Genomic DNA, 25197 nt, shown 5'->3' with positions numbered 1-25197 from the left:
ATAGATTATTTTAAAAATAGTTTGTTTGGGTATTTTCCCACGTCATTATAGTTGTGCTTTTAAAGTTGTAGCAACGTTTCGGCAGAATCTCATCTGCCATCATCAGGCTTCTGTATTGGTTGTAGCAACGTTTCAGCAGAATCTCATCTGCCATCATCAGGCTTCTGTATTGGTTGTAGCAACGTTTCGGCAGAATCTCATCTGCCATCATCAGGCTTCTGTATTGGTTGTAGCAACGTTTCGCAGAATCTCATCTGCCATCATCAGGCTTCTGTATTGGTTGAGCGTTTGGCAGATCTCATCTGCATCATCAGGCTTCTGTATTGAAGCCTGATGATGGCAGATGAGATTCTGCCAAACGCTACAACTTTAAAAGCACAACTATACGTGGGAAAATACCCGAACAAAGGAAAATACCCGAACAAAGCTGAATACCATGCATACATACATACATACATACATACATACATACATATCTCCCCTATTGTCTGAATCTGATCATTAACCAGTTTCTAATATCTCATTTATAAGATGTACCATAATTGAGTTTAGCTTTTGATGTTTTCTAAAACCTTTTGGAGCATTAAATGTTCCTATCTATCAAATGACTCCATTTAGTTCACTTAACACTGCAAAAAAGAGACTATATTAAAATTTACAAAAATGAGTGTATTGCTTTTAAACAAGGTTGGTTATTCTGCATATTTTTGTGCTATACAAATAGTACTAAAACACAGGTAATTCACTGCATAATCAATAATAGCATGATATTATTTGTTTTCTTTATTCGAAGATGGCAGTGATGGTGGCCGTTCACACAAAACAGTCTTGGATCGCTGGAGAGAATCACTCCTTTCTTCTGCTAGCCTCTCTCAGATCTTTCTTCATCTCTCAACACTGGAGCGAAGTGTAATCTGGTCTAAGTCTATTTTAAATACTCGGTGCAAAATGTGTAGAAAGAAAGGAGATGCTGAGAGCATGGTGCTTTGCGATGGTTGTGATCGAGGCTATCATATCTACTGTATAAGACCAAAGCTTAAGGTAATTTGAAGTATTTTCTTTAGAAGGTTAAAAAATCTTTCTGATTTTAACTAGCAAAAAAAATTTTTAGTAATACATTCTGGCTCTCTTTGAGGCTGTTCCTGATGGAGACTGGTTTTGTCCGGAATGTCGACCTAAGCAGCGCTCTAGGCGACTTTCATCCAGACAGAGACCTTCTGTGGAAAGCGATGAAGAGACTATAGAAGAAATTAAAGAAGAAGATGAAACTAATTGTGAGGAAATTGGGCAAAGTGAAGATGATTATGAAGAGGAAGAAGAGGATGAGAATATTGATAATTCTGATTCTCAAGAAGATGAAAAAGGGTAAATAAAAAACTAAGTTAGAAATGGGCAGAAGCTGCATACAGACTTCCAGTATTCTCTAGTTTTTTTTCCTAGGGATACAAATCTTGGAGACATAAGCAAGAGAGCACATGTGTATATTAGTTTAACAGAGTGACTACAAACAAGCCCATGAGAAAGTAGTAATAATTGTGCATTGGGATATCTGCAATGAATACTATTTGCTTACAGGCAAGCACTGGAAATTCCATTTCCAATAGACAAATGGAAAATGAAGATGCTAAAGTGCTCTGGGATTTTAGAATTCAAACAAACAAGCATCTGCCACATAACACCACAGGTTTAACAATTGTCAGTAAGAAAGACAAAACTCTAGACAGTGGATGTGGCAGTACCTGGAGACAGCAGAATACAAGAACTGATAAAATTGCAGTATACTTGAATAAAGTAGCTACCCATCTATCTGTTCATAGGTTTAGCCTTTGGTTTCAACATTTAGCCAGAGAGATGGATTACTGCTGATTGCACATTCTTCTAGATCAAGAGTTGTGATGAAGATCTGTATCGTAATTGAATGTTCTCTACCTGACAGTGCTAGCATGCCAGAGACAGCTTGTAATTCATCATATTCCAGAAAACACCAAATTACAGTAGTCCATTATGCTGCACTTCAGGCTATTTCTTGTAGATTTGTTTAAAATTTTCAGTTAGTTAAAAAATGGTGACTAGAACTACTAACTAGAAAAATATCTTGCTAGATTTTAAACTTTTTCATTGACTATTGCTTATCATATTTAAACTCCTGTATTAATTGAGACCAGGCTATATAAAGAAATGCTAATATCCATTTTGGAATGTCCTTGTGCTAACATTACCATCTTTGATCATTTAATCAAGCGCATCATTTGTGCACTTTAAAATCAGAAGTAATAACATAGATGATTCTAGAATGAAATTTCTCCAGTGCAATGTCCCATTTGTATATACACTTAAGAAATCTGACTGAATGTATCTTACTTTTTCCATTAAGTGCTGAATTCACAAGTTTGAAGAATAAAACAGAATAAAAAATATTTGTCACAAACATTTATAACTCTCTAATTTCTTACAGCTTATCCAAATTGGGGAACTCTCAAGTAAAATTTACTTTAAGAACAAGAGCACCAAAGCTTGCTAGTAATCAGCTGAGTACTGGAAGATACAACTCTCGCAGTCAGCAGAATACACCTAAGCAAATTGGCTCTTCATATAAAGGTCTTGGAAAGAATATTAGAAAAACAAAATCTGCTCCTCCATCAGTGACAAAAACATTACGACTTAGCAGTCGTATTACTCGCCATAAGCAAGAGATGCTGAAGGCAGATGCGTTTGTAGAGTTGACCAGCCATCGAAGGCAACGTAGAGGAATGAAGACAACAGACACTGTTCAAGATAGTAGTTCTTCTGGTTCTCTTGGCTTCAGAATTATTGAGGAAATGAATTTAAGGAAAGAGAAAAGCTCTCCAATTTCAGTAGAAAAAAAATCACAAGATACAGACCCCCCCAGAAGGGGTAGGAAACGTCAGTCTACAGGTACCTCAAATCTTTAAAATAAAATTGACTGCCAGAATAAACTCAGTTCATATTTAGTGTCACTTGGTTGCTTAGTTGCCTGCAATTTGGCAGTTCAAATCCCACCAGGCTCAAGGTTGACTCAGCCTTCCATCCTTCCAAGATGGGTAAAATGAGGACCCAGATTGTTGGGGGCAATATGTTGACTCTGTAAAACTGCTTAGAGTGGGATGTAAAGCACTATAAAGAGGTATATAAGTCTTATTGCTATTGCTAGTGAAGTAATCCAATGCTAACAATGGAGGGCATTTAATGGGTGAAATTGCAAGCATAAAATTATTTGTGGCAATACTGAAGAAATACTGCTTTCTTACTTAGATTTGCGGCAACTTGAATAGAAGGATGAGAATTCTTAACCAAATCATTTCAACTGAGATTATTTTCATTTTTTTATACTTATTGACTAGCCAGCTTTATAATATTCAACATAATATATTGAAAGTAAACACGAATCAGGATCAGACAATGCTTGGAATAGCAGTTATAGTTGAAAATGCCTAAATAAAATATTGTTCATTGGTGACATGAGTTTCTCTCAGGTTGGGCAATTGATAATACTTGTATGATGACATCATTGTGATTTGCTGCAGACTCCATTGATTGGTGAAACTATCTTTGTGAAAAGAGTAAGCTGTATTTGCATCGATGTTTGTGAATGTATAACAAACGGGTTGAATTGAAATAACTTAGCACAAGTGCCAGTATAACTACCGTATATACTCGAGTATAAGTCGACCCGAATATAAGCCGAGGCACCTAATTTTACACAAAAAACTGGGAAAACTTATTGACTCGAGTATAAGCCGAGGGTGGGAAATGCAGCAGCTACTGGTAAATTTCAAAAATAAAAATAATTAATTTGGGAAACGATCTCACTATCATGAAAGGTTTAATTGATTCACTAACCCAAAGAAGAAGATGATGATGACAGCGGGAGGCAGGAGTCACTCTCTTCCCCTCCTCGGAGGCCCCCTGAGTCAGGAGTCACTACCGCCGGCGCGGCCCCAGTCCCGCCGCCTCGGGAAGGGAAAGGCAAAGCGCTTTTGCCTTTCCCTTCCCGGCTGGGGCTGTTGGGAGTCGCTGTCGCCGGAGGCCGCGACTCCACACCATTTTTTTTCAGAGGGAATCTGACTCGAGTATAAGCCGGGGATTTTTTCAGCACAAAAAATGGGCTGAAAAACTAGGCTTATACTCGAGTATATACAGTATCTGTTTCCCGATCATGTTTTTCTTCATAAAATGGAATGAGCCAGGCTCAGAACAATTTATTTCTACTTATACAGTATGGAATTGTAAAAAGTACTTCTTCCTTCTTGTGTTCCAATTTTGGTAAGATGGAGTCTAGTTGTGGCATGGGAGATTATTTGGCAAATGAAGTCTCTTAATTCACCTTATTTGGCTGAAACACATGGGAGTTATATCTGCCATTTTGGAAGCAAGTTTTAAATGAAAACTATATAACCATCCATAGCCACTCATTCAGTAACCACTCATTCAGCAACTGTTTTAAGTTACGACATGCTAAATGAGGGGGTTTTTTTAATCATCCTTATAATTCGGCTTTCGCAGTGTCCCTGTGATCATGCAATTACAATTTGAGCATTTGAGAACCAACTCACAATTATGACAGCTTAGTGTTCCATGGTAATGTGATTACCATTTTCAATCATCACTATTGGCTTTTGACAAGCAAAGTCAATGGGGAAGCCAATAGGAGGTTGCAAATAGTGATCACATGATCACAGGAACTGCGCACACAGAATTCATCTAATAACTGGAACTGCTGCAACTGCTGTTATAAATTATGTGATGTTACATTTAACGATTGCATCGCTCAGTGACAAAGTTGCCATTCCTAATTACCATAGTTAAGCAAAAACTACCTGTACTCCAAAGACCTGAACAAGTTTATAATGGTGGATATATTAAAATTTCTCTACTTTCTCTACATTTGTCTTTTTTTATGTCCATGTGTGATCCTATTATTCCAGGACCTCCTCAAGCGCCACTGAATCGGAGGACTTCAGGTCGTCAGGGTGGAGTACATGAATTATCTGCTTTTGAGCAGCTTGTTGTAGAACTGGTGCGACATGATGATAGTTGGCCTTTTATGAAATTGGTTTCCAAAATACAGGTAACTAATAATTTCAAAGTACTAAAATAATTAACTTGAATGTACCGCTATATTTATTGCAAATAATTGCGAGGAAAAATGACAATTGTAAATTAAATCTGATCTTCATAAATAAGTTATACTGAGAAAGAAAATTGCAAACAAATAAAAATAATAAATAATAGGCCACACGTAGATAAAATTAAACTTTGTAAATTTTTTGACTAACATAATAATGTGCAAAATTCAAGTTATAGAAATATTCAAATTACACTTTGGAATTTTCTCCTTCATCGAGACTTGCCAATGCAAATACTTTTGTAAATAGATGGTAGTGTTATGATAAGAAGTAGAGAATGCATAATTATAAAAAAAATGTTGGTGCTTCTCAGAGAACTTAACTGTAATGGACCAGAAATAATTATGTGAAATAACAATCCATAATGTTTCTTTAAACAAGACGAAGAGAGAGAAAATAGAAGTTACAATAAAGTTTCAGCAGAGGGCAGTGTGTACCTGAGTTGTCCAGGCTCCGTGTTAATTCAGTTGGTATTAGGTGGGAGTAGAGAATATCAGAGCAATAAAGTAGATTGGAAAGTTTAAAAACTTTCCAGACAGAGGCAATGGCAAACCACTTCCATATTATTGCCAGGGAACCCCAGATGAAAATATCTAGGAAGTCAAAAGTTAAATTTGAAGGAATTTTCACTTTTAAGTGTCATTACATGTGCTATTTGATAAATTAGAAATATGCTATTAGTTTATATAATCAGTAACAAGGTAGCTTTGATGGGTAGTATGGATACAGAACTAATTAACATGTAGTGTTATTAAAATCAACTAAATAATATTGCTAATGCTCACTCTCACCAAAACAGCTGAATTTGATGGTTTTAAAAAAGCAAACTGGGATTAGGCCTTGTTAGTGCTTGGTTGAGAAATATTCTTTAAGACCCCTAGAATATTACACACCTTGGTCTTGAGATGGTTTTGGTTGGTTGACCATTCCTGGGGAGGTTAACACTGATGTTGAATTGCCTTCATTTGCACATCATCTGCCAGACGGTGGAGTTGTAGAGTCCAAATTTTTAGAAAGTTTTATAATCTTTTCCAACCTGCTGAGCATCTACCATTATTTTTAAGAAGTCCTCAGAAATCTTTTTTGTTCAAGACACACTTTCATATATCTGCGTTGAGATTAGACCTTAAGAGTGAATACCCAGGATTCTGTTCTTTAGGAAGGATCTCCCACACTCAAAAGTTCATTGGCATCTCATTGATTGAAACACCTGATTAATTTCCCCTTCAAATGAACTGATAATCCTAGAGGTTCACATATTTTTGCCACGTACAAATATGTAATTTTGAGTCCTTTTCCTCAATGAATAATGAACAAATATACTGTATTTGCTTAATTGGGTTCTCTCTATGTACTTTTAGGATGTGTGGAGAAGAGATGTTTTAGATCATGTTTAGATCGAAATATTAAAAATTCAAATGGGTTCACAAACTTTGTGTTTAAGCACTTTGTGTTAAGATATAATTCTCTTCCTCACAATCTGAAAACTGACTTATGTCAAATATATTTATATGGATTTCATTCTTCATACCAAACAAGCAGGACCAGTTGCTTGGAAGCAAAGGACTTGCTAGGAATGAAATTGTTTTGTATGAAATTGTCCCTTAATTTCTTTGATTTACTTTACAATATACAGGTACCAGACTACTACGATATAATAAAAAAGCCCATCGCTTTAAACATAATCCGTGAAAAAGTGAACAAATGTGAATATAAAGTAGCCTGTAAGTAATGTTGACTAAATCATTTAACAATGTTTAAAACAGTTTAATTTAAATAACCAGAGGCTTTTGGATAATGAATATAGAAAATAACACTGGAATAGGGACCACCAGTGCAATAGTTTCTACAGCATTTGGCTTACATTACAGGTGATGATGTTAGAATACTATATACTAGAGTTCTGCTGTGCTACAGATTCAAAAGGAAAAGTATGCTTTCAAGTGCAGAATTACTCCTTATGCTAGCAGCTACCTTAAGCAGCTGCATTTTTTTCCTTGGGTCATGTGAGGCTGGAGTATATTTTCCCTTTTGATTCAGAAACACGGCATTCTCCTGGGACATGCCTATCTAAACACAATTAATATTTAAATAAAATATTAGAATGTATTTTCTCTGTCACATTTATATACCTTATGTGGTCTCCCTTTACAACTCCAATTTGAGAGGTTCCTTGGGGTGGGAGAGCTGCTGGCAATAAGAATGATATTCAGGTTAAAAAAAAAAACAGGTCTCTGGTCCTTAACCACTATATTGGATTAGCTTTCATAGAAGCAATTGCAATTTTATAGATAAATTCCTTGTTTAGAAATCTTTGCTTTTAGGACTATAAAGGCATATTTATATTTTTCCTTGCAGCGGAATTCATTGAAGATGTTGAACTGATGTTTTCAAACTGCTTTGAATATAATGCTCGTAATACAAGCGAAGCAAAAGCTGGAACAAGACTTCAGGCATTTTTTCATGTTCAGGCTCAAAAACTTGGACTTCCGGTTGCATCAGGTTACATGAACCATGTTGCTCCAGCAGCCAAAAAGTCACGCATCTAACTTCTTTTTACATCTTAAGAAGAACTTCTTAGGACTTAAATTAGAAGAAGCCTTTATATTTTCATAGAAAATGAAACACTTAAATCATGCAGCCATAGAAAGCAATAACATCTGCCACACCTTGGAAGTGTAGCCTGCACTATATTCTCAATTTATTAAGCACTCAGGAAAATGTAGGAAAGGTTCCCTTTTCTAGTTTTGTTCAGTGTCTAATAATTTTGATATGTATTGAATACAGTACTGATTTATAGTAGCTTTGGTATTTTAAAGACCATTTTTGTCCAAATGCTTTTTTTTTTCAGCACCAGCTATTCTTATATTGTTTAGAGAACAATATTTTCTTAGACTGTAGACTGTGGCATAGTTTTGTAAGAATTCTACCTTGGCTATAATCATAATATGCAATACGTACAGTAGAACGAATGAAATACATGAAGTCATTGCACACCAGTTTTTGACACTAAGTGAATGAGTACAATTTTATATATTTTAAATTACTGTGCCAGTGCTGTTTGGAAAAATTTAATCTGACTTTATTAAGTAAGATATTTATTTAGCTTACAAATAATTTGTGTATTTGTTTTTTATTTATAAAATATTTACTTTCAAATTAAAAAAAAATCCTTAACTTTGTTTTCATGGTGTTTTGTTTAGACTTTTAATAATTGACCTCTTTTTATCTTGGGAGTTCTTCCAACAAAACAGTAACTTGCCAAACTCTATATTCATTTGTACAATTTTGGTAAAAAATGAAAAAAAAACACAAGTATTTTTTACATGTACTAGTGAACAAACCCCTTTGTGAAACTAATTTCTATGGGTAGATTTGTCCCTACCGGTAGTTAGCCTCAGGTAAGTGGTGTGATAGCGTAACATCAGATGATTGCAAATCATCAGCAGTACTACTCTGCATACTACATGTCATGCTTTTTAACGTGCAGCTTCAAAACAGCTGCCTAATTATTTTTCTAAAAGTTTGTCAATTTAGTAAATATTTTTCTTCAAATATTGTTCAATGATTTTTTAAAATGTCTAGTAATTTACAAAAGTCAGAATTAAAGTTACTGATTTACTTACTTTTGTCTCAGCATTGTGTATCATTTTCAAATTTGTTCAGCTTACAAGAAGACACAATTTGCAAGGAATTTTAATGATGGACAACGCAAACTGTTTGCATCATTTCTTGTTCACTCACTTCTGATTCTTCATAACAGACATAATTTTGTCAGGATTGTCTATTAGTAAAGACTTGATGGCACATAATCCAACCCATCCTCCCTTGTTTCATTGTATTCTTGAAAGTTGATCCTTGTGTCATCGCTCTTGATATCTGACCATCTTGCCCTTTGTCAGCATTTTTTATAATTGGCTTCAGTCATCAGGATTTTCTCCAGCAAATCTTGGTTTTGTATTATTTAATTTAAACATGTACACTTTACTTTGTTCTTAGTGCTTTGACACAGGATTCTGTTTTTACTTCATCTATTATTGGTTCCTGTTAATCGTAAAATTTCTTCACTAAGTAACTGGTGGCCCACTAAATCCTTGTTTTTAGAAGTGTGACTTTCTAGGTTTTCTTTTTTCTTTTGTGCATTTACTAGTTTCATTCTATGGATTGTTGAAGTGTGAATCACAAAAACTGTAGGATAAGAGCAACTATTATGTAGTTTGAGTATTTTCAGCATTTTCATTTTTTGTTACTGGAATATAAATTGATCTTTCCTGTCTTGGCCATTACTGTGCTTTCCATATCTGTTTTATGAATCACAAATAGTTTCATAAATACCATGTACGGGTAACCATGTACAGGTAACTCTTAAAGTTATGGCAGACACACACCCCTCCCTCAAAAGCTTCTTACAATCTGGTTTCAAAGTTGTGGCTGCTGCAGCAGCTTTACAGTCACATGCACAAATTTTGGGTAGATTCACATTTATGAATGACCATTTACCTATCTCTCCCTTCTTACCATCTGTAGAGTTCTGGAGCTATCATTGGGGAAGAAGAGTAGGCCACTCCACCCCTCTGCCATATGGGTCCAGCCCTAAGTAGGCACCATGAATACATTCAGGCCAGTCCAAAAATGGTGCCTGCTTCTGGGACAGAGCCATGGGGCTGGGGATGCTGAGGAGGGGAGAAGCTGGCTCTCTCCGTGAAGACTCCGGAGTATAAGGGTGGGATGGGGGGGGGATATAATCCAATCAAGCAATTTCTAGTCTCCCCAGAGATTGGACCTCCAAAAAAACAGGGAGCAGGGAAACAGGTTTACATCAGGGCTCAGATAAAGGACCTCCAATCTTTCCCTTCTCACATTTTTTAATATATGGAGATTTAAGATTATCTACTTTTAAATAATATGAAATATTATTTGAAATAAGATGTTACAATATGTTGTTATGTGGTCTAGATTTTATTACAACCAATTTAATTATAAGCTTAAGAACTTTAACTTTATAAATCATTTTTCTCTTAGGTTTTTCCTTATATCCTATTTTATTAATTTTTATGCCGCCCTTCTAAGGTGATTCTGGGCAGCTTGTAGGTTATACAACAAGTAAAATAGTTAAAAGATTAAAACAACACAAAATTAAAATATTATTAAGAATTATACAGGTAGCCCTCAACTTACAAGTTCATTTAGTGACTAGTTACAATGGAACTAAAAAAATGACTTAGGACCATTCTTCAGTTGCAACCTTTGTAGCAACCTCATGATCATGTGATCAAAATTCAGATACTTGGCAGCTGGTGCATACTTCTGACCATTGCTGTGTCCCAATATCATGTGATCACCTGCAACCCTTTGACAAGCAAAGTCAATGGGGAGGACCGAGTCTAACTTACCAACTGGACTGTTTCACTTATCACCTATGGCAAGAAAGGTCAAAAAATGAGGCAAAACTCACTTAACCAATGTCTCATAACAGAAATTGTGAGCTTAATCGTGGTTGTAAGTTGAGGACCACCTATACTAAATTGAAGAGACCTAAGTGCCGGGTTGAACAGGGATAATGTCTTAGCCCAGCAGCCACCTCCAGCAGTGAGCACCCCACCCCAGGGCTCCAGGCCAGCTGATAAAGTCAGGTTTTGATACCCTTCTGGAAGGCCAAAAGGGAGGGAGCAGTTCTTACCTGCAGTGGTAGAATGTTCCACAGGGATGGAGCCAGAAAAGGCTCTTTTCCTTGACCCCTCCTGCTTCAATTTCTTAGGAGACAAGAATCCATAGCAGGCCTCTTCCACTGGCACAAGAACGGTAGGCTCATCCTATCAGGGAGAGATGGCTCCTCAGATTTATCTTAATCACTATAATAAATACAGGGTTTTTTTTCTTTTTCTTCACTACATAACCAGTATCTTCTTTCTTGTTATATAAAATCTTTTGTTTCATTATTTTAAGTTGAAAGAAAATGAAAAAATATATGGACATGTTTAATTTAAAAGGAAAATTTTCTCATATGACATAAATGGTATAAGGTATGAATGTTTACCTAATTAAATGTTTTTGCCCCTGAAATTAGTTTTGAATCTTGGCATTGACCAATCAGCTATTGATTCTGGACCCTCTTTCGACTGGAAGAATTAGATTGGTCTATTTTCAGAGCTCTGCATTAGAATTCCCAAACTATTATAACTCAAACTTATATATAATTCTTTGTAACTGAAAATAATCTCTGGTAGAAAAATTAACAAAATATATATCTATGGCGATTCTCAATCATCCAGGTCACGATTGTCCCAAAGGTGCTTTTTCCAAAAGGCAACTGGACTGAAGAACTGAAGTTTCTTGGATGAGAAGCAAAATGTTTTCAAAGATAAACCTAAGAAAGTCCAGTTGCCTTTTGGAAAAAGCACCTTTGGAATAGCAGAATGTATATTTCATTAAAAAGCAATCACCTGCTTCATGTCATTCAATATAGAACTTCAACTTATAGTTTCAATAAATGCTACTTTTCACACAAATCTCAGTGTCATCTATCTTTCCCATATTTAAAAACAAGGTCTAATCCTAGAACTAAATTCCACAGTACAATGATATTTTATTTCAGTTAATGATGAATATTTGTATAACATTGTATCCTATGTTTTTAACATCTATTTGGCCAACTTTGAGCAATCTTAAAAGTTCTTAAGCTGACTTCAACATTAAATATATTAATAGTCATTCTTAAAATAATGTAAATCTGGTTGTAACCAATGTCAAACTGTAAAACTATATTTTTCAAGTTACGTCCATTGAAACAGTATTCTAACACTTCTTGATAATTCTTTACATTCATTTATAATTTACAGTAAGATACTGATTTTCCATATAAAAATGTTGAGAATATTTTTCTGTGTCGGATGCCTAAAAACAATACTGAAAATAACATTCACACTTGGTAGCCAAGTGCATGATATGACAATTCTCAAAATATTAGAACAGATGCTTTATTATCTTCTCACACTGACACAGAGGAACTTTTGATTGACTTTTTCATCAAGAATGCATTTATTACTAAATTGTTCTTGTTTGTGGAGAAGGAAGTAGGCTCTGTCACTCACGTTCAACTCCACTTAACCTTGCTGTGAAAATCATTCCTCTCACAGCCTCCCCCTTTCATCAGCTTTGTTATTCAACTGCTTCTACAGCGTAATTCTCAAGACCCCCATGAGCTCCTGATAGTCACTGCATGACTCTGAATCACCAATTAGCCAAACACATGTTGTGTGAAGTCAGCAACTGGTTAGTGAATCCAGGAAAATTAATTAAATAAACTATAGTAAAATTAACCATGGGTAAGCATGCCCAGGAGGGTTGTTCAGCAAATGAGTCTCACACGCTACTACACTTATATGGTTCAGGACACCTTGCAGCTTCTTCCATGTTGTCTTGAATTTTGGTATTCTTCTTTAGCTGGGCCAGGCACCCCACTCCTGATCTAGGGACCTGTAAAAACCTTATAAATTGGTCTTGGGTCTTTCCCATGGAAGTAGCGGAGTTACTACACTGTATACCCTCAAACACAAACGCTACTGCCCGCGAAACACGAACAGCTCGTTCCCATTCGGCTCTTTCTCCAGTTCCCACTCTTCACTCTCCTTTTTATATCAGGCGGCGGCGGCCCCTCGGCTGCGACAGATTCGTCCTGGGTTCATTTTTGGCCGCTTCCTTGGCCTAACAAGGCGGTCCAACCTCAGCAGGTGCGCTCAGAGAAGCTCGGCCAGGAAGCGGCGCCAGGAGCAACTGCTCTGCAGCCGCCATCGCCGCCTCCTCTCAGCCATCTCTTCCAGGACCCAGCGCCGAGGCTCCAAGAGCAGAGAGCCCTTGCAGTCAGTCACACAAACACAGCCCAGCCCGTCGCAGGACGGGACGGCCGAGAGCGGCGGTGGCCGCTATCCGCGGGGCGGGCCGAAAGTGCGACAGGACCCGTCTCACCTGCCGCGCCCCGCGCAACCGAAAAGCGCAAGGGCAGCTGAGCAAGCCGCAGAGTGGGCTGCAAGGCAACGCCGCCAACGCCGCCGCCAACGCCTCATCCGTGCTCCGGTGCTGGCCCGCTGGACGGCGGAGGGATGGCGTCGGCCAAAAGAGGGCGAAGGAGGAGAGGATGCCCTCCTGGGATGTAGTGCGGAGCAGCAGGGATTCCTTCCCCCTGAGGAAGCCCGAGGCGGACCCCGTTCTCCCCCTCACCCCCGAAGCGCCCTTCTGGTGAAGTTCTCACGTCAAAAAAGGAGGGGAGCCCTCAGTCTTTTCCCCCTCCCCATTTTGGCTTCTCCGCAGGGCTGGGCAGGGCCTGGAGCACGTGGTGAGGGAAGGCGAAGCCCATGTGACCGGCCTCCCTCTCCCCTCGAACCCCCCGCCGATCGCCTCTCTTCTGCCCGCCTGCCTTCTCCGTGGTGGGCTCCGTAGCGCCAGTCCGACTCCGCTCCCTCGGCACAAGCGGCCATCACCCCCATCCCCCGCGCCGCCACCCAGCCCGGGCACCATGGTAAGAGCGCGGAGCAACCTGCCGCGCCTGAGCGCTCGGCGCTCGGACTCCGCCGGAATGACTGGACCAGGCTCCCGAGGGCGAGAGGGGCGAAGCGAGCCCCGTGGCGGCGCCTGGCAGCCATTTTAGTCTAATTTTAGCCTAGGTTGAGGGGGTGGCGGCGGACGACCCCCCAGCGCAGGCCGCGGGGGAAGCTGGGGGGCGCCGGGGGCGGTGGACAGGGCTCTCGGCCGTCCCCGAGAGAAGGGAAAAGGGAGCGCCGGTGAAGGAGGCTTTGCCCCTCGATGGCTCCTGTCGTGGTCTTGAAGAAATGCTCTCTCCCCCGATCGAAACGCTTTCGCGGAGAGACGCGGAAAAATACCCGGGAGCGACGCGATTCGTGCTGGTTTCCTTCCCGTTTAGGTACAGCGGGGAAGGTTTTTCTCTCAAATAGCAGCAGCATTTGGCCCTTTGGAGTCACGGGACGGGACCCAAATAACGGGACTGGCTTCTCCCCTCACCGACTTGCCTTGCCTTCTAGATAGAGGACGGGGGCAGAAGAAACGCAGTGGGGCGGATAGGATGAAACCGAACCCCCTGATTGCCCGGAAAGGATTCGTTTCATTCGCTTTCCCTTTTTATTGGCGTGTAATGCGGGAAATAAAAAAGGGCGGGTTGACTTTATCCACTCTTTTTCTTTTTGGGTAGATTTGGGAGAAGAGATGAATATTCCCTCTTCTAATAGGATACCTGAGGGAGAACGGACGAAACAAAATGACTTGGGCTCCCCCCCCCCCGTCCCCCCTCCCAAAAAAGAGAGAGAAACGAACATTTTCTGTGCTTTCGTCTCCCCTTTTTGGTGGGAAAATATACGTCTATAAGATCCTTTGTATGACTTCCATCTTATAAACGGCATGTCTACTGGCACATTATGTGTGATAAGATGCAGCTTTTTTTTTTTTGCCTAACTGGGGGAAAAAAAGCTGTTTCTTAACTGGAAGGCAGGTGTGATGGAATGACGCATAGCTGGGTTTTCCCCTCTCCGTGGTGGCACTAGCTTATTTGCTTCTGGATGAAGAACATGGGATAAAACCATTCTTTTCCTTTGTTAGATGATCTTAATTAATCAGAATGTTGGGGCAGAAGCACCCCCTCATTGGGAAAGCTGAGTACAGTAGTATATACCATTCACCACGTATGGATTGCTTATATTTCAGGAGTTATTCAAACGTGTGTGTGTGTGGGGGGTCATCTTTACTCTTTTAATCTATTCTAGATAACACTGCCCATTAGAGCCTGCCCCTGCCAGTATGTGACTGAAAATCCAACAGAATGGCAGGAATGTCCTGATTGTATTTGAATGACATTATTATACAGCTGTTCCTGTTGGTGCTAGATAGTATGTGTACACAAAAGGCTCGATTTTCTTTCTGACAGTAGAGAAGGAAAATGGGAAAGGTTCTCATTCTGTAAAAGAGAACACTGAGATAACTATTATATTTTGTTTACAAAATAATGCTTGGTGTGGCTATAAGTGAATAACTGAATTGTTTTTGTGCAATAAAACATCAACTAAAAACATATAACCACACATCTCTTTGTGTGTTAAAGACAAACATGAATAAATACCAGCTTGAGTTTGTGCTGTTTGACGGGTGCACTCATGGATCCCTAGTAGTGTGATGTAGGGGTTAAAGTGATAAAATAAAATCTGGACCACAAAAGCTCTTTAGGTTTCTTTGAAGCACTTTATTTTTCAGATGGTTCCCCCACTCCAGCCCCCAGGAGAGAGAAATCTCTAGGAAAAACTGGAGAAGGGAAGTGCTATGTGTTCCTTGCTGTTTCTCAAGAAAAGGTGTAAATCTAAAGCCTAATTTCTGGGCAGGGACTTGTTTACATGAAAATAAGGTTTCTGCAAGTATAGTTTGACTTATTTCTCACATTTTGGGGTATTCTTTATATATTAAACTTGTGCTGTGTGGGTTGCTGTCCACTAGGCTCATTCCAGCATAATATTTAATATTAAATATAATTCAGAAAATTTCATATATCTTTCCTGCAAATTTTGCATCCTCATTTCATTCTCTGCAATTGAATGAAAGCTGGAAAAAATATTTATGGCTTTAAATAACTGCGACTTTAAGAAACACCTCCTCTTAGTCAGATGGTGTGAGTTACATTCTTTTAGGCATGGCTCGTGCAAGCTTTAATGAGCTTCAGTGTAACTGTACATTCTGTACTTGGTTATTTCATCCTGTAGTGATTTCAGTGAAGTATATACAGAATACTATTAACTAAAATTTAAGGACATAACATAAATCCTGATACAATACAAGATACATTTATTCTGCCTCCTGAACAGAACTAGAATATTCAGGTATTATAGCATTGGGGGCAAAGCCTGTATAATATTAGGACCATTTTCTGGATATTAACATTTCTTTGAATTTGATAGGAATTAATCATAAATAACTGCACATAACATTAGCAAATATTACACTTCAAAGAGTGTTCAAAATTTTTCAAATTTCACTGGGGACCAAGTTACAAGATTCTCACAGCTTGATTCTATGCATATCTCCCTTGAGGTAAATATTACTGAATTCAATAGGGCTACTATTAGTATGTCTTCAGATTCAGTTTATATTAACAAATATTATTTCAATTTGTTTTATAGGCTTCTGGGGTAACAGTGAATGATGAAGTTATCAAGGTTTTCAATGATATGAAAGTACGGAAATCGTCAACATCAGAAGAAATTAAAAAAAGAAAGAAAGCAGTTCTTTTCTGTTTAAGTGCTGACAAGAAGCAAATAATTGTAGAAGAAGCAAAGCAGATATTAGTTGGTGACATTGGTGTCACAGTCGAGGACCCTTATGTAGCCTTTGTGAAGCTGTTACCACTGAATGATTGCCGATATGCTTTGTATGATGCAACATATGAAACAAAGGAATCTAAAAAGGAAGATCTAGTATTTATATTCTGGTGTGTAAGTCAAAGGATTACTGTTAAAAACACAGTTGACTTTCCAAGGTTTAGAGCTGAATTAACCAATTTCTCCTCTTCTCTGCAGGGCCCCAGAAAATGCCCCTTTAAAATCAAAGATGATCTACGCAAGCTCTAAAGATGCCATAAAAAAGAAATTTACAGGTATGAGTAGAAAACATGTCATAAGACAGTTTTGAATTTAGTAGCAGTTGAATTCAGACTAATCCTTCTTAAATTTCTGCTCAAGGAAGCAGACAAATTTCTATATATTCATTATTTTTCAAAACTTTATTTAAAAAATGCCACTAAAATACAAAACAAAACAAAACATATGTATTTTCATTTGTGTTTTCCAGGTATTAAGCACGAATGGCAGGTAAATGGTTATGAAGATATTAAAGATCGTTCAACACTGGGAGATAAACTAGGAGGCAATGTGGTAGTTTCACTTGAAGGAAAACCCTTATAAAAGGACAGGCACGTGCCATCTGGAGCTTCCATTTTTGCAGCTTATTCAGTTGGAATAATACTAATTCTTTTTTTGGCCCCATCTTCCCAGAATCCAAATACCTAAAGGAGATATCATTAACAGTCTACAAATGACCATCATTAGACTATTTTTTAAACCTGGTAGTTTTATGTAGAATCCATGGAATGCCTTCCATATATTTTAGCCCAAACCGTAGGCATTTCTTGCAAATGTGTACAATGAATGTGATAGTTGATGTGGATAGTCTAGCCAAGCAAAAAGAAAAGGTTTAAGTTAATTGATTGCCTTTAAACTCTTGTCCAATGATCACATGAGACTCTATTCAGTTTTACTTTACAGTTGCACTTGCAATTCCATGAGGTTCTTGTGCATTCAGACACCTCACATGCCTTTATAAGCCTATTTTTTGTGACATGGCAGCACCTAACACTATGCATTTTAAGCACTTTTTGTAATATGTTTGATTTCTTCTTCCATCTCCCTAGAATGCCAATTAATTTATGGAATTGTGTCATCAGTCTGTTGTATCTTGGTCCTCATTTCTGTTAAATGAACTAACTGTAATTGTGCCTTTTTGTTGTCCCCCCCCTCTGAAATATATGCTACTGAACAAGAGTAGGAATTGTTTACCATGCAGATCTTGCAACCTATATATATTTTGTGAAGCATAATTCATAATGGCAATTTCTATATAAAGGAACTGTAAATGAAATTCTGATTTTGAAATCAAATATCAAATCACCACGCTGCAATAAAACCTGTAGTTTATTACAGAATACCCCTTTGTTTTCATGGGAAAATATACAAACATATACAAATGCATTTTGTATTACTTCCCATCCCTCTAGTATATATTCCACTTCAATCACTAATCTATTACATTGTGATTTTGCTCTTACAATGATTTGAATATGCAACCTTCCTTCCCAAATCTATGATTGCTTTAATATGTTTCATTATTAGGAAACAATTAGTCCAGCAACTTGTCCTGTTTCAGAAACTTACAATAAAAATTATTAGCTAACCTAGAGTGTTATTTCAAGTTACTTTCCCCAGTTTTTGTGTTATAGTATTTCATGTTCTACTTTTTTGTTTAGTCATAGCGCAGCTGTTTTCCAGTTAACTTTTGTACAAATAGGTCTGAAAGCTTTTGCTGCTACTGAGTCTTGCATCAGGAACATTTGGCTAAAAGCCAGACACTACACTCCATATAGAGAATTTGATCTGCTCTGTACGAGCAGTCCTCCGTTAGCCAAAGCTATTTATGGCGAACACATGCTTTTGTATCTTGTCATCGGTTCTCCACAAATGGCAAAACTGGACAGGGTTCTATTGGTATGCCTAAAGGAACTTTGTTAGGCAGCCAATTGCTGTTGAAGTGTGCATACCACTAGAAGGAATGTATTCATCAAAGGACAAAAATTTAAAACAGTTGCAATTTCTTAACAGAAAATGCCAGAGAACACAAATAAAATTTAATCAGATTTAAAATTGTTTTAAGACCCTTTGAGGGAAGAAATAAAATAAGTGGATGACAAATATTACTCAGTTCTACAGATTGTTACTATGGAACTCAGACTATTTCAGGCTTTCAGCTGTCTCCAGCTTATTGCCAGTGAAATGTATATCTTTTAGAGTACTTACTTTATGGTAGCATTCAAGCTATGCACACTATTGACAGATTGTAACAGTTTTGTAGCAAAAAGAAACTTAACTTATTTATAGGAGACTAATAAGAATTAAGTTTATGAAACATTTCTTGGATATATTATGATGTGCACTTAAAAAGTTCTGGCTGGTATAAAAACCTACTTTTGTTCAGTCCTTACCTAAGCCTGCAATTTCAAATGTTTTAAAATGAATGTTAATTTTAAAAAAACTGTCTAGTTTGCAACGTTTATCCCATATCCAGTATAAAGCACTATTTTAACTCATTGAATATCTTCTACAAGTAATATACCGCTGCCTATTATGTAAAATGGATCTCTTCGCTCTTCAGAACTGAATATTGAAGAGAACATAAACATTTGACTCAAATTATGTATTCACTTAAAAGTTCACACCAATTTATGTAAAACCAGAATTGATTTATGTGTATCTAATATGAAACCCTCCATAATTCAAATTTTGTTTACAACTGAAAAACAGTGCTGAGATTGACTTCAGTGCTTTAACTTGCTTTTTAAAATGCTGCTACCAATCTACTGCTTGGACAATAAAACAAATGAAAGACGGCTGGCACATGTTCCCCAGGGTTCATCAGCTGCTGTTTTCTGTCATACAAAAAGATGAAGGCTTCATTGTGACTTAAACATTGAAGAAAACTTCACAATCTGAGCATCTTGCATGCTTCCCATCACTGGTGGGCATTAGGAATTTGCTTCAGTTATTTTACGGATAAAGAAATGTTAAATAAAAGTTTTCATGACTGTACTGAAAGTCTCTGCAGATACTGTATTTTTTCTTTTAAAAACCTTGAAAATGAACAGGTTTGGCTTAAATATTGAATACACAATAATAGAACATGTGGATTGATATAAAATGAAACAGAAAATTGCAAAACATGAAAAATAGATTCAGAAACTAAGAATGACTTTGGTAATAACCTTCAATAATGCCTTTAAGTTGATGTCAGATGCTGTTTGTTCTTCTGACATAATGGATCTTAATTTAAACTGCCAGTTTTCCTTAGCTGAAGGTTTTTCCCATTTTAGGCGACAGTTCTGATCCCATTAATGTGGGGGGTATGGCTCATTGAAATCAACAGTGATTTTCAGGTAGCTCTTGTGTTATTAGATACAAATCAAAGCAATCCAGTTTTGAGTAATGTGTAATCCTATCAAAGTAGTTAGAGGCTTGATTATAAAGGATCCAGTTAAAATTGGATACTAACATGCTAGAAAGCAAGAGTGCTGGATAAAGAAGAAATATGAAAACATAATGAAGCAAATATGAAAGTTTATAATTTTTTGCTCAGAATTGTTGTGATTTTTTTGGCTCTCTCTAAACATATGGCTTTTCTCTCATTATTGATATTAGAATAAAATGAGAATTCTTTTAATATCAATAAATGTCAGGAAGGAGGATATAAAGAGCACTGATGTGTTAAAATAAGTGTTTTTTGTTTCATTTACTGATTGATTGATCACTAATATTTACACTGTAAGCTCTCCTTTGACTACTGGTAGTAATACTTATATTAATTTTACCCTAATTCCCATACTGTTTCAATTATCTGCTTTGTTGATATACTTAAGAAAAGGGAACAGAGTAAATACTCGCCCTTTTACAGGTAGTCCTTGACTTACAACAGTTCATTTACTGACCATTTGAAGTTACAATGGAACTGAAAAAGTGATTTATGACTGTTTTTCACACAACCGATGCAACATTCCTATGGTCATGTGGTCAAAATTCAGGCACTTGGCAGCTGACTCACATTTATGATAGTTGCAGTGTTGTGGAGTCATCTGATCACCTTTTGCAACTTACTGACAAGCAAAGTCAATGGGGAAGCCAGGTTAATTTAACAACTGTGTTATTAACAACTACAGTTATTTGCTTAACAACGGTGGCAAGAAAGGTCTTAAAATGGGGCAAAACTTACCAAATGTCTCATTTAAAAGAAGTTTTGGCCTCAATTGTGGTTGTAATTTGAGGACTACCTGTGTATTATACACTCAAATAATCTTGATCTCCATCATTCTGTGAATGGGTAGCTCTGCTTATTTTTTTATATAGAGTGGTTTTCTATGAAGGCAAATGCAACAGACAGTAAGCTATTTTTCTTCTCTATATAATTTTCTATAGTAATCTCTATCAGCTCTATTGTTTTCTCTGATGGATGACCTGTATACAAAGTAATTGTGCCACAAAAGTACATATATGCAATGGTTTTTTAAATGATGAAATTTTACACAAGTAAAACTAATAGTTTTTTGGTTGAAGAAAACAGCAATGTATAGTTGTTTCACCCCAGCTTGAAAGAAGCAGAAACAGTGCATATGATTGGGATGATGGATATGAAGTAACTACACATTTAGCCAATTATAAGAAAACATATATTCACCTATTTTTCTTTTTAATAATTGCACATTTTATGAGAAATCATACAAACTAAATTGTGGGTAATAATCTAATTATTGTAAGTGAAAATATTTCCCATATAATATTCCATTATTGTTTGGACCAGTATCGTCAGTTTCTTAAGAAATTCTGTAAATATCAACATGATTTAGTCAGTGAGTATTTGAAAAATGGATAAAGAAACAAAACTGTTTGTACAAACAAGGATGTACACTTTTTATTGCAAATAAGATTGAACTATTGGATTTATCAATTACCTGTGTGCAAGAATGAAAGTAGGACACACTAGAAACTATCATTTGCAAAAAAAAAAAGATACAATTTCTACTTTTAAAATTAACTAGTATTAATACGATGAGTCTGGTTTTGGCTTGAAGTAAATGTATATCATCTACACTTCCAGTAATACAAAATCTTATAGCTTAAACTGGTATCACTTTTTCATTCTAAAATTTTGCTGAAGATTTGGTCTGATTACATAATTGATATCAAATTTTCCAACGGAGTTTAATGACTTTGCTGTATGGATTCATTTAAGTTTCACACAGATACTAATTATCAGGGAGCTGTGTTTGGTTTCCTCATAAATTTGTTCAGAAAAATATAAAATATTATTATGGTTCATCACACAACCAGATGTTCAGATTAGATTAGATATTTTTATCCACCTATTGAGTCCTTCCCAAAGACCTACAATAGGCAGATATTGATGTTTGATGATGCTGAAGATACTGTCGTAGTATGTAAGGTGTTCCAGGTGAACCTGCCTTTTGCAGTTGACTGATGGTGATTTTGTCAATGGCAATGGTGTTATTTTGGTTCATTGTACAGCCAGCCAGATGCTCAGACTGGACTTGGCAAAATGAAAGCAAACATACTGGTAGTACCAATATAGAAAGGGTGCAATCCCAGAACATCTGGATCTCCCCTTGAACAGTATTAGCATTGACAAAATCATCATATATCAATTGCAAAAGCCAACATCGAACAGCTTACATTCTGCAATAATACTTTTTGCACCATCAAACATCTAAATAATGCCATTTAAAAATGTAGTACAGTATCTCAAAGCAACTTAAACATTTCCCATTCTATATGCTTGTTGAATAAATGGAAGTTTATATGGTTACTTCTTGACTATTTGTTTAATGACCATTTGAAGTTACAATGGTATTGAAAAAAAATGACTTACAAACAATCCTTGCATTTAAACCATCATAGCAATTCAAACTGGCAAATGGCTTGTATTTATGACAGTTGCAGCATCCCAGGATTGGGTGATTGCCATTTGTGACCTTCCCAGAGGGCCTCTTGACAACCAAAATCAATGGGGAAAATCAGAATTGCTTAACACCTATAGCAAAAAAGATTACAGAACTGGTGTGACTCAATGACTGCATCACTTTGTGATGGAAGTACTGGTTCCAATTGGAGGACTACCTCGTATTTGCAAATGCTGAAGCATGTTTCATTGCTTTTGTTTTGTGCCTTCAAATCAGGGTGGAATTCTGATCACTGCCTGGTTTAATCTCTATAGTTTTCTTGGCAATATTTCAGAAATGGTTTCCTATTACCTCCATTCTAGGGCTGATAGAATGATTGGCCCATTGTCGTGCAGCTGACTTTTGTGCCTAAGATGGGACTAGAATTCAAGGTCTTCTGGTTCTAGCCCAGTGCCTTAACCAGTACACCAAACTGACTAATTTTACCACCTTAGCAATACCATTTCAAGCAATTTTACCACCTTAGCAATGTCATTTAATGATGGAGGAGGCATGTTTGTTGCAAAGTATTTGACCTTTTTTTAAAGTAAAAACTAGTACTTCAAATTGTGTTGATCAATGAAGAAATATACTTTCAGCTACAGTATATATCCTAGTAAACAATCTGGCTATCTTAGTCTGAATGAAGTGGTTTAGACCCTGAGAACATGGGCATAAAAATGTTTTTGACTATTACTTTCACTAAACAATGAAACAAGAATTAGTGAAAAGTTTTCATTGGCATGAAATAATCTAGTTTTATGGATTTAGCTCCATGCTGTTCTCCATTCTAATTAAGTCCTTTGTTCATAGCAAAACTATATCAACATCCATTTATTTAAAGCTTCTGTGGTGTGAAGATCTTCCAATACTTTTATTAAATGTAATTGTAACCAGTACAGTATTCTAAATGTGGCTGTGCCACAGTTCAAAATGACATTGGCAATTATAGTTTTAGGGCTGTATCAAACATCTTGCTGGCCGAAGGAAGTTTCCCATCCAGACTTTGTGAGACTCTGGGTGGCTCAAAATTCAGACACATATAATTAAAATCTTTAAAATCTTTTAAAACAATAAAAACATTAAAAACACTAAAAAGCATTAAAACATCTAATTTGAATATATGCACAGCAAGACATCTGGCCTCTCAACAATATAGCCAGGAGATGGGGCCCTTGGCACACGTAGATAGCCAGGTCTTTAAAGCTTTACGGAAGGCTAACAGGGTTGGGGCCATTGTAATTTCTCAAGGTTATTAAGACTTTTTAGGGTTTTCTTCACAGCTGGGCTGTGGCGGGGGAGGAATCATAATTTACAATGTTATATGTACAAAAGAAAATGACTTTACTAATGAGACTGTTCATTGATGTTGCCTGAATTGGTACTAGCATTAATATTATAGGCATAGCACCATCTACTGACAACAAAATACTTTGCAACTTATGATGTATAAAATAATTATTTCCATAGTATTTATAGAACCTTGGTAAGTAACAAAATAACTTAGCTCATGATTTCTATAATTATTATCATTTATGTGAGGGCAACCTTAAGTTTCATTTATTTAAAATGCTCACAAAGTAAAATGAAGCTCCAGAATTTTATTTCCTGAACAAAATGGAAATGTGCAAATTATTGTTAGCTGTGTCTACACAGCAGGTGGCAATATATAGCTGATTTTGGCTGATCTCATAAAAGCAAAAGTGAAAACATGGTTTGTATATGGATGGAAGAAAGTCCCAGAGCAATAGGCGAGATAGGAAAATTGACAAAAACATCATGAAAAAAGGTAGCAGCAAACTAGAATAGAATAAAATAATAGAGCTGGAAGGAACCTTGGAGATCTTCGAGTCCAAACTCCTCCTCAGGCAGGAAACCCTATACCGTTTCAGTCAAATGGTTGTCCAATCTCTTCTTTAAAACTTCCAGTGTTAGAGCATTCATAACTTTTGGAAGCAAGTTGCTCCACTGATCATTATAACTGTCAGGAAATGGTGTGTGCTTGTGTGCATGTATGTGTGCGGTGTGCGTGCTGGGAATTTGTCTATTGTTGGCTGTCACATGATTAATTTTTATTGAAATCTGTGCATACTAGTACGATAAATTTCTTTATACAATGGGAGTTTTCAATCAGCATTTGAAGGCCTAGCCCAGGGGTCTGCAACCTTAAACACTCAAAGAGCCATTTGGACCCATTTTCCACAGAAAACAAAACACTAGGAGCCACAAAACGTGGGTGGGCATGGCCAACTCGACATCACTCATTCTCGCCCAGTCACATAAACCTGCCCAGTCACGCCTACCCAGGTTTTGTGGCTCCTAGTATTTTCTTTTATTTGGGAAACAGGTATCTCTGTCTCTCTGTCTCATCTCATCTCTTTCTCCCTCTCATCTCATCTCTTTCTCCCTCTCATCTCTCTCTTTCTCACTCTTTGTCTCTCTGTCTTTCTCTTTCTCCCACTGTCATCTCTCTCTCTCCCTCCCTCTCCCTCCCTCCCTCCCTCCCTCCCTCTCATCTCTCTCTCTCTCTCTCTCTTTCTCTCGTGGTGTGTGTGTGTTCCCACTTGAACCATTTCTAAAACAGGTGACGGTTATTGTTTGTATTTTTGCTGATGTTCTTTTTTCTTCTTTGGGTGCTTTTTACCATATGATTTAAATCAAGAGTCATTTCAGGATCCCAGATAAATCAGCTGTCGGGCAGGCAGCGCGTGTACATGCACAGTGGGGGGC

The 25197-nt window shown here is 37.2% G+C and overlaps 2 protein-coding genes across 4 annotated transcripts in view; both read left to right on the top strand.

The window, feature by feature from the left end:
* The window catches only part of BAZ1A (bromodomain adjacent to zinc finger domain 1A), a 52314-nt gene extending 43542 nt beyond the window's left edge, over nt 1-8772 (top strand). For both annotated transcript variants that reach the window (XM_026664503.2, XM_087951822.1), the window contains 6 exons: nt 794-1041; nt 1136-1365; nt 2456-2916; nt 4947-5089; nt 6784-6871; nt 7506-8772. In XM_026664503.2, the coding sequence (XP_026520288.1) occupies nt 794-1041; nt 1136-1365; nt 2456-2916; nt 4947-5089; nt 6784-6871; nt 7506-7696 (1361 nt within the window). In that variant the 3' untranslated portion in view covers nt 7697-8772. The remainder of the gene's footprint in view (nt 1-793; nt 1042-1135; nt 1366-2455; nt 2917-4946; nt 5090-6783; nt 6872-7505) is intronic.
* A 4387-nt stretch (nt 8773-13159) lies between these two features.
* Nucleotides 13160-19552, top strand: CFL2 (cofilin 2). 2 transcript variants are annotated; one of them, XM_026664506.2, is made up of 4 exons: nt 13160-13662; nt 16319-16626; nt 16715-16791; nt 16986-19552. In XM_026664506.2, the coding sequence occupies exons 1-4, from the start codon at nt 13660-13662 to the stop codon at nt 17096-17098; spliced, it is 501 nt and encodes a 166-aa protein (XP_026520291.1). In that variant the 5' UTR covers nt 13160-13659; the 3' UTR covers nt 17099-19552. The 2 variants fall into 2 exon arrangements, with proteins under 2 accessions (XP_026520291.1, XP_087807962.1); XM_087951836.1 differs by lacking the exon at nt 13160-13662 and adding an exon at nt 14196-14285.
* Nucleotides 19553-25197: the final 5645 nt, after the last annotated feature.

Source organism: Notechis scutatus, chromosome 1 (assembly GCF_049901735.1).
Source record: "Notechis scutatus isolate UNSWTSFEM ecotype Mainland chromosome 1, rNotScu1.2, whole genome shotgun sequence".
NCBI classification, from domain to species: Eukaryota; Metazoa; Chordata; class Lepidosauria; order Squamata; family Elapidae; genus Notechis; species Notechis scutatus.
The sequence above is the reverse complement of the archived record's forward strand: the minus strand, read 5'-3'. Positions and strand labels throughout refer to the sequence as shown.

What these genes read in the sequence shown, in the direction of transcription:
- CFL2 (XM_026664506.2), top strand. An exon ending in GATCTAGTATTTATATTCTG is followed by an intron (nt 16,627 to 16,714) that starts GTGTGTAAGTCA and finishes TCTTCTCTGCAG; the next exon opens with GGCCCCAGAAAATGCCCCTT. An exon ending in CATAAAAAAGAAATTTACAG is followed by an intron (nt 16,792 to 16,985) that starts GTATGAGTAGAA and finishes TGTGTTTTCCAG; the next exon opens with GTATTAAGCACGAATGGCAG.